At 34.6% G+C, this 15835-nt stretch overlaps 1 protein-coding gene across 12 annotated transcripts in view; it reads left to right on the top strand.

Moving 5' to 3' along the window:
* Positions 1–15835, top strand: part of MAST4 (microtubule associated serine/threonine kinase family member 4) — an 880607-nt gene that overhangs the window by 60217 nt on the left and 804555 nt on the right. For 6 of the 12 annotated variants that reach the window (XM_074200305.1, XM_074200306.1, XM_074200302.1 and 3 more), the window contains exons 2-4: positions 2429–2569; positions 6350–6516; positions 7040–7175. The exons of 1 other annotated variant lie outside the window; for it this stretch is intronic. In XM_074200305.1, the coding sequence (XP_074056406.1) occupies positions 7095–7175 (81 nt within the window). In that variant the 5' untranslated portion in view covers positions 2429–2569; positions 6350–6516; positions 7040–7094. Of the gene's footprint in view, positions 1–1612; positions 2570–6349; positions 7176–9471; positions 9636–15835 lie in introns of those variants that run through there. 5 more of the 12 variants (XM_074200310.1, XM_074200303.1, XM_074200307.1 and 2 more) reach the window with 5 other exon arrangements.

Genomic DNA, 15835 nt, shown 5'->3' with positions numbered 1-15835 from the left:
CAGGAGCTGAGACATTCATTACTTGATATTCGAGTTACTGTAACCTACACTTCTTCATCGAAGTCATATTGTTCATTTAGAAGTAGAATTGCATTTGTAAATGACATTTGTAATACTGGTCACAATTTTTTCATTGGTATTAATTTTTAAAATTTTTTTAAAGCTCTGTTTGGGGTTTCTTCCCCTTTTACCAGATTTAAAGGGAAATGATATCTATTATTTGCAGAAACACTATCAAGTAATGGATCTTTAGTTCTTGGGAACAACCCCCCCCAAATATTTTATAATTGAGAATGAAATGATTGGTTCTTGATTCTTCTGTATTTTATCTCTATTTTAATGTGATGTATATTCTGAAATATTCAACAGATCTTTTTTGAGCACTTTCTGTATGTAATGAATGACATAGCTTTGTAGGGAATATAAGGAAGAAATCCCTACCCTCCTAGAAATTATAGTCTACTAGGAGAGATGGAATTGGTTAACTGTAGTACAAATTAGAATGTGAAATGGCAGTAAGAGACTCACATGAAAGGTGCAGGGGCAGTTCAGAATAGAAGCTGAGATGTCGGCCTCACTCCTTCCTCCCTGACTCTGGAGGAGAGAGAGAGGCTGACTTTGTACCACTCTACCTCACAGACTCCACCTATCATCTACCATTTTACTCCAATATCATGTTGTCATTGGCCTCTTAGAAAACAATGATCACTACTAACAGTATGGGGGATAGGATGCTTGGGCTTTGCATGCTGGGTATGAATTACATAGATGGAACATATTTAGAAAAGGCACTTCATCATGTAAAGGGCTCACATGAGTTGAAATCCTGAGAGGACAAGAAGCTGAAGTCACATCTTTTCTTAATAGTTTTCTTATTCGACAATGAGTCCATGCTGGTGTATGACATATTAACATCCCTGAATATTTTTGTCTCTATAAAAGAACTACTTAATAGGCCAACATTGCCATCCTTTAAACTTAAGCACACTGTTCCATTATAGAGGAATTGGAAACTTCATTTTTGAACATTATTTGGTTTACTTTAGAAGAATGGTAGTAGGATCACTCATGTGCTTAGCAATCAGATAGCATTGGAATCCAAAGCATTCATCCCATACTAGTCTCTAGACTTTCTTTGTTACTGGAACCCTCCCTCTGCCTCCCTCAGCTCTTTCTAAATATGAGTTCTTAACCTTTATGCTATTGGATCTATTGGGTAGTTTGATGCCAGGGAATTTCTCAGAATGATTTTTTAAATGCAAATAGGTATGTGAATACTCATACATATAAAATACTATACATATGATTTTGCATATATATATACATATATATATATATATATACACACATGTGTATATCTATCCATGCTCCCTCCCTCCATGCTCCCATCTATCTCCCAAAAAGGCTAATCATATTGGAGAAATCTTAGAGAGCAATAATTCAAATGAATTTGAAAAGAATCTCCTCTATGACATGCTCAAGAGATGGTCATTTAAGTCTGTATTGAATGATTTTACATGCATACACATATACACACTCATAAAAATACAAATATTTGTAGCCAGCTCTAGGATGGCGGGGGGGGGGGGGGAAGGGAGAGGAAAAAATGTATATGATGACTTTGTTATATATTTAAAAGGAATAGCAAGTTATACATAATAGAGTTTCAGTTTCATGTACAAGTTTTTTTAAAAAAAATTATGCTATATTATATAAATGTTTTTTATCCCATAAATAAAGACTTTAAAATTTTAAAATTAGAAAATGAAAAAAAAAGTGATGGGGAATTCAGAACCTCCCAAAGTAGTAGAAACAGTAAGTAGAGGAGGTAGAATTTGAATCTAGGTGTCCTGATTCCAAATTCAGTATTCTTTCCAATGTGCCATTTTCTGTACCTTCTAAGAAGAAAACTAGCTGGGTGGTACAATGGGTAGAGCTAGATTTCCTAGTTGTGTGATCTTGGACAAATCACTTCATCTGTATTTTCTTTAGTTTCTCTAACTGTAAAATGGAAATAATGATAGCACCAATTACCCAAGATTGTTGTGAAGATCATCAAGTAGAATATTTTTTTAAACAGCATACACATATTTCCTTCCTTTCCTTCCCTTCCCTTCTTTTCTCCTTTCCCCATGACAAATCAGATGAATTAGATTTTTCTGTAGTCATATGCTATATAACATTGTGAGAGAAGGTAAGGCAATAATTCCAGCAGACCTGCCCATTTTACAGAAGAGGAAACTGTCAATAAAGGTTATATACTGACTTTTGTTTTCTTGCCTACATCATAAGGAAATAATATAGTTGGCCTTGATAATACAAGAGGTTCTTTCTAAATGGCAGGAAATGACAGTCTTGAATCACTAAAAAAATTCTGAATGATAGAGAATATCCTTCAATATATTTGTTTGTTTTTTGTTCATTTCAGGCAATAACAAGATCATCCAAGAAGGTTCTTCTTCTCAGCTGCCTCAATGGGGCATCAAGTCTGTGTTTTTGTAGCAAAAATCCTATCCAGTTGGAAAGGGTGGAAGGGAAGGACTTCTTACTGAACCAGATTAACTACAAGGTGACTAATTTTTAGCTACTCCAGTGCTATTAGCTAAATTGCACTAAGAAATTAGATTGCTGATTATTGATCCTTCCTAACCTTCCTTCCTTCCTAACCTTACTATATAGTAGGATCTGCTTTAGTCAGTGGGATAAGGCTGATTTGTGATGAGTATGTGTTCTTTAGTGGACAGAGAACTAAACTTTTAGGTCGAGGAAGATCTGAATTCAGACCTCCTGACTGTGTGATGTCAAAATGTCTAACATTTTGGTAATACAGGCAAATATCTAGGATTATAGATTGCAGGGAAAATGCAAACCTGCTTTAGTAGAGGCAGTTCCTTGACATGTGTGTTGCATATTTATATACATACAAATATGTATATATACAAAGATGCACTCCTATACCTGTTATTTATGTTAGTTAATGTGTAAATGGCAGCTTCTGAAGGTTTTAAAAATTTAACTGAATGGCATAAATATACTCCTTAGAACTTGAATTACATTATTTATTTTTGCAAAAACAAATTGGTAGTAGACAAAAATTAAACAATATTACTACTTTTCACTAATAATGTGACAATTTGCTTGGAAAATCCTAGTCAATTAAGAATTAATATTTAAATTAATAAAACAGCAAATTAAATAAAGTTGTAGGGTACAAAATAAGTGCATATGCAGCCTCAGCAGTCCTACTCTTAATTTTCATTTAGTTTAAAATGGCTTGACTTGGATCTTGATCAACCTTATTATGACTCTATGTAGTCTTGGGTTGCATTTCAAGTAGTGAGAGGTAAGTAAAATATAAGTTTCCAAGAGCAGAGCTTCTCTTGACTTTAGTCTTTCTATATTAGGTGCCAAAAAAAATACCTCATTCATATTAGATCCCTAATAAAGTATTTGTTGTTTGAGATGATAACAGCTTTTCAGGTAAAAGCAAAAAAAAAAAAATTCCTGGGGCTTTGGCTAACAACTAATTTCTTTAGCTTTTCTTTGTCTATCAGAACTGTGTTTGATAATCATTCTCTCCACAATATGCAGGTATTAAATATTCTGAGCCACTCTTAAGTCAGCAGTCTGGATGCGAGGATTTTATTTGGTCATTAATCATTGATGAAGAAAATATTATCCTTTGAAATAAATCATTTTGAACCTTTTCAGAACTTAACATTTTCCTAGAGATGCTATTGGTTGTACATATAATTCCAAAATCAACTTATGATAGTATCTTCTTGTTTTGAATCTCCCAAATGGGCTGTTGTTTCTTGCCTACATCTGTAATTTTTCTAATGTTTGGTGTTAAAATTGATATTCTGCAACTAGTTAATTTATCTATCAAAATCAGGGTTAAAAAATACTGCCTAAATACCAGTTTTTCAGAGAGCTGAAATTACTTTTGGGAAATAGAGTTTTAATGATAGGATATCCATATAGACTTTGTTTGCTTTAAAACCAAATATTAGAAAATTATTATGTGCTTCACTTTCAACTCAAATTTAATTCATGCTCCAGACTTTGCTGAGCCATTCATGGATGACATCTGATATGTCATTAGGACTTTATTAAAGCATTCATCAGAACTTATAGGAACAGTCCCAACAACTCCAGTGCCATAGCCAAGTGACTTAACCTAGCTGTCAGATCAGAAGTAGACTGTGTTTTCTTTGTTGTACTTTTGCTTAAGGACCATAAATTTTGCTTAAGGACCACCAATGCAGTTCTAATTTAAATTGATTTTAAAATAGTCTTTAAATAAAGTGACTTACTTGGGAAACTTGCCAAAATTATTGCTATTAATTTCAAAGATGTAGGCAAGGATTCCATTGTCCCATAACATATATATTGGTCAGTGTCCCCACCCCATCCTGCTCAGTGCCACAGTGGGGACTTCGTACACTTTTTTTGAGCTTATATTTCTGCAATTAGTATTTCAACAACTTATGAAGACTCCTATTTCCCCTACTCCCTACATCCCATGCCTTTTCTCCTTATATACTAGATACTAGCAAACTCCTTGTTCAGTGACCTTGGGTCCCATCTTTTCTTGATTAAGTTTTGTTTTTAAGACCATTGAAATGTGATTTGAATATTCTTATTTATTTTGGGGGGGTTTTGTATTTGTTTTTTAGCAAGGCAGTGGGTTTAAATGACTTGCCCAAGGTCACACAGCTATGTAAGCATTAAGTGTCTGAGGCCCTTCTGACTCCAAGGCTAATCATCTATTATTGATCCAGTATTATTCTATTTAGTGCCACATAAGTTCTTGATCTGATTTCTCTGATAATCTTAAAGCAATAGTGGGTTGAAAGAGAACATGTAAAATTAAATTATTCATACTAATTTAGTTTTTTTGTCCCATAAACTGAAAACTCTGTGACCTTAATTCAGTTCAATAACCATTGATTAAATGCTTAGAATATGCAAGTCACTGTGATAGATACTGAGGCTGCACATTACAACTTGAAGAAGTCCCTGTCCTTAAGGAGCTTACATTCTAGTGGAGTATTCAATTGTACACAGTTGTATAATTACAAAATGTCCTCAAGGTAATTTCAAGAGGAAGAGTGTAACAGTTCAGAGTTAGCACCTGAGTGCTAGGCCTAGAAACAAGAACATCTGAATTCAAATTTGACCTTGAACTCTGGCTGTATGTCCCAGGGCAAGTAACTTTTATCTGTTTGCCTATACATTGGCAGCTCCCTGAAGTGGCAGTTGAAAAATGGAGAAATAGAAAGTAGGGAGGTTAAAATAGATTATTAATTTTTTATTTTTTTATTTTACTATTTTTAAAATTTAATTTAATTTAATTTTTTATTCTCATTTTGTACAATTTTTTTACATTAATAAAATATTCTTGTTTAAGAGTAAACAAAATACCCCTCCCCCCATGAATATAGACTTGTATAGACTTGCTTGGGCGATAAAGTAAAGGAGAGAGAAAAAAATTAAAATTAAAAAAATAATAGTAATAATTGTAGATTATTAACATTTTGAAAATTGAGAGAGTTGTTTTACAAATGCTTTTGTTTCCTAAACAAAACTCAATTAAGGACAATGCCTTACTTTTTAATGTTAATACACTGAAGTTGAGATGTTGGCATGAAATAACACCGTATCAAAAAATAAATTATGTGAATATATATCATACATGCTCACACATGATTACTTTAAAAATTCATTATTTCATTGGCATGGATACATTTTCCATTGATACCTATCACAAATGAATTGTAGCTTAAATATTTCATCCACTGGTGCAGAACCTTTCAGAACTGAGCTATACAGGGACCTCAGAGTGGAGTCAAAGAGTTGGTCATTAGAACCATCCTCAAAGCATCCCGCTTGATAAAAATCTAGAGTATGTTTCCAAGTGGCAGAAAATTTGAAGTAACTTTGAGTCATCTCTTTAGGTTGTGTAGTAAGAACTTTTTGGTTTCTTCTCTCTACAATGTCAAATTTTTAATTTTTATTTGATGAAAACAAAACTAAATTTTTGATATAGACTTGAAAAAGGTGGAGCCTACTTTGGGATGAGTGCTTAGACTAATTGAATTGTTCTTATAACCCTTCCCTTCTTTCTTCCCTTGTTTCCTTCAGGGTTGTAGCTTCTGTAAGAAGCCTTTCAATTCTCAGGGATGTAAAAGCTTTCCCTTTGGTGTTACCTCTATTTTATCCTGTTTTCTCCCCCATTAGATTGCAAGTTTTGCCATTCTTTGTTTCCTCAGTGTTTAGCACAGCTTGTCCATTCAACTATCAAAATACTTCTAATTCTGCCAGTTACTCTTTCTTCCTGTGGCAGATTGCAATCCATTGATGCCTTTTAAATGATCCTCAATTGCCAAGGAAAAATGGTTACTCTGCAGCCTGCCTGGTGATGAGTCCATTGGACAGTAGGAGCCCAGTTTGTAACTGAGACCATGTGAATGAATAGAAATACATGTAAAACCAAGAATCTTTTACTAGGAGGTAAGGGGTCAAAGGATATGAATAAACTATTTTTGGAAAGAATCATAAGCTATCAACAGCCATATGAAAACATGTCGCAAACTGTTAAAAGAAAAAAATGCAAATTAATCAACTGTGATGTTTTGCTTTTTAGTTTGCAACTTGGGAAAGGTAACAAAAAATGGAAATTGGTGATGAAAAGATAACAAGACAGGTGCACTAATTCTCTGGTGGAGCTGTGCATTTGGCCTAACTAGTCTGAGAAATGATTTGGAATTATGTGAGAAGTTAGTAAGGTCATTATGTCCTTTGACCTGCCAATTCCACTGCTAGCTATGTATGTGTGTATAGGAGTTTATACACTTGCACATATATGTACACACATGCACACACAGAGGCATGTACTCACACTTAGATACATGCACACTTGCTCACATGTGCATACTCATACACATGCACATATACTGACACATTTACATAACATACTTATTCATACTCAGTTTAATGTATTAATAATGAACCAATTTTTTTTTGTGAACTACAGACAAATGTGTGTCCATAAATTGAGGAATGACTGAACAAATTGAACAAAGACTTTGATGGAATATTGTGTGATAAGAAGAGGCAGCCTAATAATAGTTAATATGAAAAGACATCCTTTGAGACACAGACAACAAGAGGTTGGTAGCTTCAAGTACTACCTCTGAACCACTTTGCCTGAGTGACCTGGCAAGTCTGCTTCTCTTTCAGTCATACATCAGCTCACTTGAGCTTATGGGGTTGCAGGCCAGCTCTGTTAGTAAACTGTCTCACTCAAAGTTCCTTGTAATGATGAAATCACAAATCCAGACCAGAAACAAAATTAAAAAAAAGAAAACCCAACCCTAGGGACGTTATAGAATAAAAATCGAACAACATGGGAGACTTGTTTTATATCTATACATATATATATATATATATATGTATGTATGCTTTATATATATTACATATACACAAAATATATGTATATATATATACACACAGAGATAGCATATGTATATATCCATATAATGTTGTGTGTATATCTATGTATATGCACATGTATATGAGAACTTACAAAATAAAAGCAGCATGTGCATATACACATATAATGTATCTGTATATCTATACATGTATATATCTATACATAATTGTGTACATATCTATGTATATGTATATGAGAAAACTTTTGCAAAATGGAAACTGAAGGACAACAGACATGCATTGTGACCAAAATAAAGGAAAAGAATGACTAAAAGGAAGCTAATTTCCTAGTAATTTTTAACAACCAGTTTTGGTCTTGGGGAACATGGAATGAAACCTTTGCATTAGAGGAGAGGTGGGCACAGTATCAGCAACTCTTTTGATGAAATGCCTTTTCTTTCTTTTTTTTCCCTTTTTTCCCCTTCCTTTTCTTTCAAAGAAGGCTTTTATTCCCCAAGAACCTCCATGCATGTGCTTTGTGTGTTTGTGTGTATATAGACCGTGATATAAAAATAAGACCGCAGTGAAACTTACTTTAAAAAGCAAAAAGGCCTGAAGACTCAGCTAGTACTTTAAAGTTTAGCGGGACCTGCTAGAGCAGGTGTGTCCAACCTGCCTAGTGACCCTTGGGGACCCATTCAGAGCCCTTCCCTAGTATTTATGTGCAATTTCCCAAGGTGTCCATGAATGGATTTTGAACTATATGTGACCCTTGACAGGTTTTTACTGGGCAGTGAGACCCAGAAGAGCCAAAGGGTTGGGCACTCCTATTTTAGAACTTGGGTTTTTTGCTTCTGTAACATCCTAGAACCCAGAGTAACTTCTGTGAAATTGAAGTATCAGAAGAGACCTTTGGATGAAAAGAAGAAATATCAAAATTAAAAGAAAAATTAATGCACAAAGTAAAATAAATGATTAAAATTGGGATTATGTTTGCAAGACAAAACAAAAAAATAAGGCTAGTTTCAAATTTTTTATTTAAGGCATTAAATAAACAAATCAACTATTAAATAAATAAATATTTAAGGCATTTATTTTTTGTGTTAAGTGACTTGCCCAAGGTCACACAGCTAGGCAATTAATGAGTGAGGTCAAATTTGATCTTGAGTCCTCCTGACTCCAAGGGCTGGTACCCTATCCAGTGTGCCACCTAGCTGCTCCTGTTAATTATGTTTCTAAATAGAGTTGGGGCAGTTGTGTGTCCTAAGAACTTTCTGTTCACATGAATACTTCTGGGGCCAGCTGGGTGGCCCAGTATATAGAGCACAGTCATGAGTTCCTTAATTCAAACCTGGCCTCAGACATTTAATAATTACTTATCTGTATGACCTTAGGCAAGTCACTTAACCCCATTGCCTTGCCTAAAAACAAAATCCAAAATATGTGAATACTTGTGTGCATTTTCTAGAGGGTTTCTCTTTTTTGGAAGTGTGAACATGGTCAAAATATGAAAGAAATCATAATTCTCCTGAAACCATATATTTTTCTTATTCTATTTATAAGGTAGATTTTTCTCCGCTTTTATTAGTGTTTATTAGTTAAGATGAGAGGATTCAAGACTTGGGAAAGTTTAACTTGACAGTTGAGAATAAGATACTTGGGAGGAAAAAAGAACAAGATAATATAGTATATTATGGAGAAAAAAGTCCAACATGGACAGGAAAATAATCTAACAGCTTGTATTTTATAGGCTTTTTCTTTGCTCCTATCTGGTTTTCCTGTCAGAAATTTCATTCTTTTCATCTTAATTGAAGCATTACAATCACATGTGCCTGCCTCACACCCCTCTTGTTTGGGACAGTCCTGGCTTCCTTTAAATAGACAACTCCTGAATCCCCCAAACACCTAGGCAAGCATTCTGAATCAGTGCTGTCTGATCCATAAGAAGCTTTGAAATAAATGATCCTCTATCTTGTTCATAGTACTTCATTCCCAGAATAGTATAGTCCTATTAATTTTAATATTTCATTGCAGGCTAACAATCTCAGTAGAATAGATTGGCTCGAGCTTGAACTGTATTTTGAGACATTTCTAAAGGAAAGACTTGTCAAATATTTTATTTTACTTCGGCTTTTCCATATTTGAATTGTCATCTAGTGGAATGTCTCTGCTTCATTTACCAATGTGGCTAAAATGAGGTGAGATTTTAGATTTTTTTTTTGGAGATTAGTCATGTTTTGGTAATTCATTTCTAAATTCTGACTTTGCATAAAGATTTTGAGGGGTAGCAATTAAGGTACCTAGGTCTTGAAAGTGAATGGGGGTGGGGTGGGGCAGAAGATGATAGACCTAGAGTGAGGGCAGGAAGATGGGTAGGAGAGGCAAAGGGGTAGATAGGCAATCTTGAATGTTGGAAGCATTTTGGTTCTGGTTATGACTTGGACAGCTGTGAAACCATGGAGAAGTCAACTTTTCTGAATCCTTTTTTTTTCATCTTTAAGATGGGAACTATGGGGTGGCTAGGTGGCACAGTGGATAAAGCATGGGCTCTGGAGTCAGGAGTACCTGGGTTCAAATATGGTCCCAGTCACTTAATAATCACCTAGCTGTGTGGCCTTGGGCAAGCCACTTAACCCCATTTGCCTTGCAAAAACCTAAAAAAAAAAGATGGGAGCTAATCAGGGTAAATCTAGGTCATAGGGCTGCCTAAGGGAAAGCACCTAATGTGTTTTGGTTTTTTCTTTTTTTTCTCTCTTTTTCGTTTCTCTCCAATAAAAAATAAACCTCTTAAGGTTCAAGTTCCTTGATGGTAGGTTTAAAAAATTGTATCTTCATTACCTAGCACAATTTCTTGCAAGAGGGGCTATTCATAAACATTTGATTATTGGATTAATGCTGACATTGGGAGCTGAGATCAGAGGAGAGATGTACTATGTACAATACAGCAAGATCAAGAAACATGGAAAGAGGGAGGTGGGATATTTGATATTTGACTCAAATTCCTTCTGGAAAAGTTTGAATTAAAAAGAAAATATGAAAACTGTACAAGGAAGCAATGTGGATAATCAGAGAAAAAAATATAATGTTCTCACTGTGCCAAAGGCCTTTTTTTCCTTTGGTAAAACCATCTTTAGTACTTACCTTTTTTAATATATATTTATGAGTGTACAGATCACAGTTTTCTACTTTACTGGTATGTCATTTTCCTCTGAATTATCATTTGGGATGTTTCCAAGCAGGAGCTCAAATAGATATAGCAAGACTATGAGTATCTCAAGAAATCAAAATATGGAATTCTAGATTGAGGGAATCTGTGTTCCCTGATGCTGGTTAGTATTTCCAAGTACTACACTTAAATTTTCCTAAGACTCTGAGATCTTTTTGCTGTAGTTGGTCTCACCATTGTTGCAAACTTTAGCTCATGGATATCTTCACATTTGTAGATGTGCTAGTTCTCTCTCAGAGAGCTGCTAAAGAGTTATAAGCCAATCACGCTAGAGATCTCTCCCTCTCTCTGGGTTCTTAACCTTTTTTTTGTGTCATGGACCCTTTTTTCCATCTGGTAAACCCCCTTCTCAGAAAAAAAATGTTTTCAAATGCAAAAATATGGAATTACCAAGGAAACCAATTATGTTGAAATCCCTGTCCCCGAATTTTACTGATTTTTTTTAAAATAATGGATTATTCCTTCTTTGTGAGACATTGCTTATAAAAAAAAATTTAAAAAAATAAAATTAGTAATACAAATAACCTTATGTGAAAGGTCATGCATCTGAAAGTTCATTACCCCACTGAAGGGGAAAAAAAAGGAACATTATACGCACAGTCAAATCCAACAAATTGCCCAACTAATATCACACATACAAACCCTTATTTCTATCTAGTGGTCTAGGGTGGAAGATGGAAAAAAATAGAATAATGTTAATTCTTTAAAGTAGGAGTAGAAAAATGTTCACACACGTGTGTGTACACATACACATGTCTTTTCTACCCTAATGGCATAGGGAGTGGGAGAGAAATAGATTTCTGATAATTTTTTTAAATAGAGAGATGCTATATATATTTACATATATCTTTTTTTCCTCCCCAGTGACATAGGGAGTACAAGGGAGAGAAAATAGATTTCTGTTGAATTTATTTTGATAGAGAAGTAGGGAGACACTTTCTTGTTCACACATTTTTACTCACTCCACAATCCATAAATGTGCTTGTTTTGTATGGATGGATGTTTGTGTGTGTGCATGTATACATACATACATACATGTATGCATGCACAGACATCTCTTTTTCATATTAAACTGACTACCTCTCTGTAACGGATAGCATACATCATATGGAATTATGCATAATTGCTGTGTTGATGATAGTTTTTACAGCTTTTCAAAGTAATTTATTCTTATAGTGTTATGTATCTTATTCTCATTCATTAGTTTATAATATCCTCAAAATTGTTCACTTTGATAATATTGATGTTTTACTATAAATTTTTTTAGTTCTGCTCCCTTCCTCATTTCATTTTGCATCAGTTCTATCCAAGTTTTTTTGAAATCATCTATTTACTCATTTCCTGTAGCACAGCAGTAGTCCATCACATGCAACGTAGTTGGCCATTCCTCAGTAATTGCACAATCTACTTTCATAAAAAGAGCAGCTATAAATGTTTGTGTTCGTTTAGTACCTTTTCATCCACCTTTGATCTGTCTCTTTTGGATGTTGGTCAGACAGATGGAGAACTGGGTCAAAGGGCATGACTCTTTAAACAACCACTTTTTGTTTATAATTCCAAATTGCTTTTCTGAGAGTGCCTGTTTTCCCATAGCCTCTCTAATATTTATTGTTTCCCTTTTTTGGCATGTTTGAAATCTCACAGTTGCTTTCATTTGTATTTAAAATTTTTTGTGAAAACATAACTCCAGATCTTTTTTTTTCATTTTTTTTGGGGTTTTTTGCAAAAACAGCGGAGTTAAGTGATTTGCATAAGGTCACACAGCTAGGTAATTATTAAGTGACTGAGGCTGCATTTGAACTCGGATCCTCCTGATTCCAGGGCCAGTGCTCTATCCACTGCACTCCCTAATTGCCTTTAATCTTTTGTGGGTATTGATGTAGCAGCCTAGTTTCCCCTTGCTCTCTCTATACAACAAAGTCAACATATAGATCTCTGTCTATCTATCTATAATTCTCTCTAAATATAGATGTCTCTATTTAGAAATGCATATATATATATATATAATTAAACATTTGCATATTGACTTACCTAAGTATTGATCAATAATTGCAAACATTCTACAGTTGATTTATAATGAGTGTGCATCTCTCCTTTGCCTTTTGGGGCACTCTTAATTTCGAGTCTTCAGAGTTTTTGGTTTCCTAACATAAAGGAGAGTTGATGAATTAATGTTTATTGTTCTCTTGATCCATAATTCACAACCAGGCATCATCACCAAGAGTCAGTATTTGATTTTGGGTGTCAGGGAAGAGTAACTAGAAATCATTGGAAGCATAATAATGTTTTCTTATTTTATTAATATCAAATGAAATATAAATAGGGAGATGAAAATTTGCTTTCATTTACTCTATCAGTAATGGATCACTACCCATCTGTAACCTATTAGCTGATCTTTGAGTTTGTTAGGGGCAGGGGAAGAAAAGAGAGGGTGCCAGAAAATAAATCAATTATTCTTAAAGCCCAATTGGAAGAGGGTTTCCCTGCAGTTTGGGTTCTCTTCAGGAGTGCTGATTGTATCATCAAGCCCCAGAATATTGGAGAATCTCCCTTTTGAAATTCATGATGATTGAAGGGATTGGTTTAAGGTGCCATGTGGGGATGAATCATGAGAATTGTGGTCCAGATTACGTTCCACAATTGGATGTAGAGTCTATCATTAGACCATTACTAACTAGGACATAGTGCAGATTGTCAGTGACATAGATTCAGAATTTCAGTTGAGGAAGAGAGCAGCATGAATTTCAGAATCTGTTGCCACACGATTAATCCATTGTGGGTTTGTTGTTGTTCTTGTTGTGAGATTTCTAAACTCATCTGGCAATAATTTGCAGAGTGACAATGACAAATCATGGGAAGGTAAGGTATGTTCTACTGGATGGCAATTCAGATCTCAATCAACTGAAGCCAAATGCAGCCTTCATTTGGATGGAAACTGGGTTCTGACAAGGGATGAGTAAGTTTAGGTTCATTTAGAATAATAGTATTGTGATGAGACTTTAGATTCATGTGTCTCATATTTTATTTTCTGCATTAGGTAGATGCAATTTTACATTGAAGCATTCTTAGCAAAGAACTGTTGGGCATGATCTGTAGGGTTTTTTTTTAATCCATTTGCTTTTGTATTTCTCCAACTATATTCTGCTGCGATGTTATTTCATGATATGCAAGTGACCTGGGTTCTCAAAGGCTATGGCATCAGACTGAGCACCAACTCTGAATGCTCTTACTAAACTTCTGTGTATGAGCTGGTGATAGATAGGACACCTTGCTTTTCTTTATTTCTTCCAAGGACCAGCCTAGCCAAGTCTGGAGAGGGTTTTCAACAGGTGGGCTGCAGGAAAATTGATTTTTTTTCTGGCACCATCTCTGTTCTTCCCCTGCTCCTAACAAACTCAAAGACCAGCTAATAGGTTACAGATGGGTAATGATCCATTACTGATAGAGTAAATGTATTCACAACCATTGGCTATTTTGAAGACTTTTAACGATTAAGGGGAAAACTTAGATAATTGGACCCACTGTTATTGGAAACATGTTTTAGTTGACAAAGCTCTAGGTTGGGAGTCAGGATGTTTGTCTAAATTGCTGACTGTCTTAAGGGTGACACATTAGGCCTTAGCATCTACTTTTCCCCCAGGTAATATGCTTTAAATAGGAAGACATCCTATGCTGCCATATTGCTGTGTCTAGGAAGCCTCAAGAAAATAAAATAAAAATAAGTAATAGAAACTGAACTCATCTGCATGAGTTCAGATGTGACCTCAGACAATTTATTAGCTGTGTGATCCTGGGCAAGTCACTGAACCTGTTTACTTTAGTTTTCTCAGCTGTAAACTACTAGGGATAATGATAGTAATTATCTGACAGGATTGTTGTAAGGATCAAATGAGTTAATGTTTATAAAGCATCTAGAATAGTCTCCGGCACACCATGGCTGCTATAGAAATGATGGCTACTATTTTATTGTTATTATTATTGTCATAAAGTGTTACAAAATCTACTAGTCTATGATTATGAACAACAATCTGCTAATTTATCAATAAATTTAAACTAGTAATTAAGATAATAAATTAATTAATATTAATCTAGTAATTAAGATAATATATCAATCTTTAGTAGATTACAATCTATTAATAGATTTAACAATTTAGTAATTAAAAATAATCTAGTAATCTTTAGGAGATTAAGCCTGCACCAGGACTTTTTTGAAATACCTTAAGTTTTTCCTCTTTGCCTTAATCTTAGAATTGCTTGGAGCAACAAGAAAATAAATGATACCTAGATTGTGTCAGAGGGCAGATTGGTACCTGAGTCTTCCAGAGTCTGAGGATGGCACTTTTAAAGATCATGATAGGCTGCTGCTTTTTTTTTTTTTAGTGTAAAGGCAATGGGGTTAAGAGTGATTTGGCCAAGATCATGCAGCTAGACATTTATTAAGTGTCTGAGGTCGAATTTGAACTCAGGTCCTCCTGACACCAGGGTTGGTCTCTATTCACTGCACCACCTAACTGCCCTAGTAGACTGCTTCTTGTATAAGTTTTGTTTTTTTCTATTTTATAGTTAAGCAAGGTAGAGCTCAGAGATGTTAAATGATTTCTTGTCTATGATCAAGTCAACCTATAATGGACCAGAAGTGTGATTGGGACTCAAATCTTCTAACTCCCACCTTCAGACTTTGTAGGGTATTGAATAGCTTTCATTTGCTATTGGATAGGAGATGAGAGGTCTACTTTCCAAATTCATCTGAATACTATAAAATCAAAATCTCCATTTTTCAATAACCCTAACAGCATGAATGATGTCTTGTATGTATGTATGTATAGTATGTATGTCTTGTATCATCTTTGCTCAGATGGCCTTTTAGTAACTTAAATGTCTTTAACAGGAATTTTCTATTTCTCACCTTTGTGAAATGTGGACTTAGTTAAAAACCTAAATCCTGTTCTTTTAAATCCCACATTTAACCCGTTTCTACTCATCCTTCAGTGACTGAAATGATTGTGCTAGCTGTATTAACTTCATTTGTCAGACTCAAATAAGCTTGTGTGGTTTTCACATCAGTCACAGAGTATCTGAAGTCTTTTGTAATTGGGGAGGAAGAAGGACTGGGGAATATTGATGAGTAGAAAATGCAGGTGAAATTCCTGATTCCTTTAAAGAAACAGAGAT

The sequence above is a fragment of the Macrotis lagotis genome, chromosome X (genome assembly GCF_037893015.1).
Source record: "Macrotis lagotis isolate mMagLag1 chromosome X, bilby.v1.9.chrom.fasta, whole genome shotgun sequence".
NCBI lineage: Eukaryota > Metazoa > Chordata > Mammalia > Peramelemorphia > Peramelidae > Macrotis > Macrotis lagotis.
This window is presented reverse-complemented; position numbering and strand designations above follow the sequence as displayed.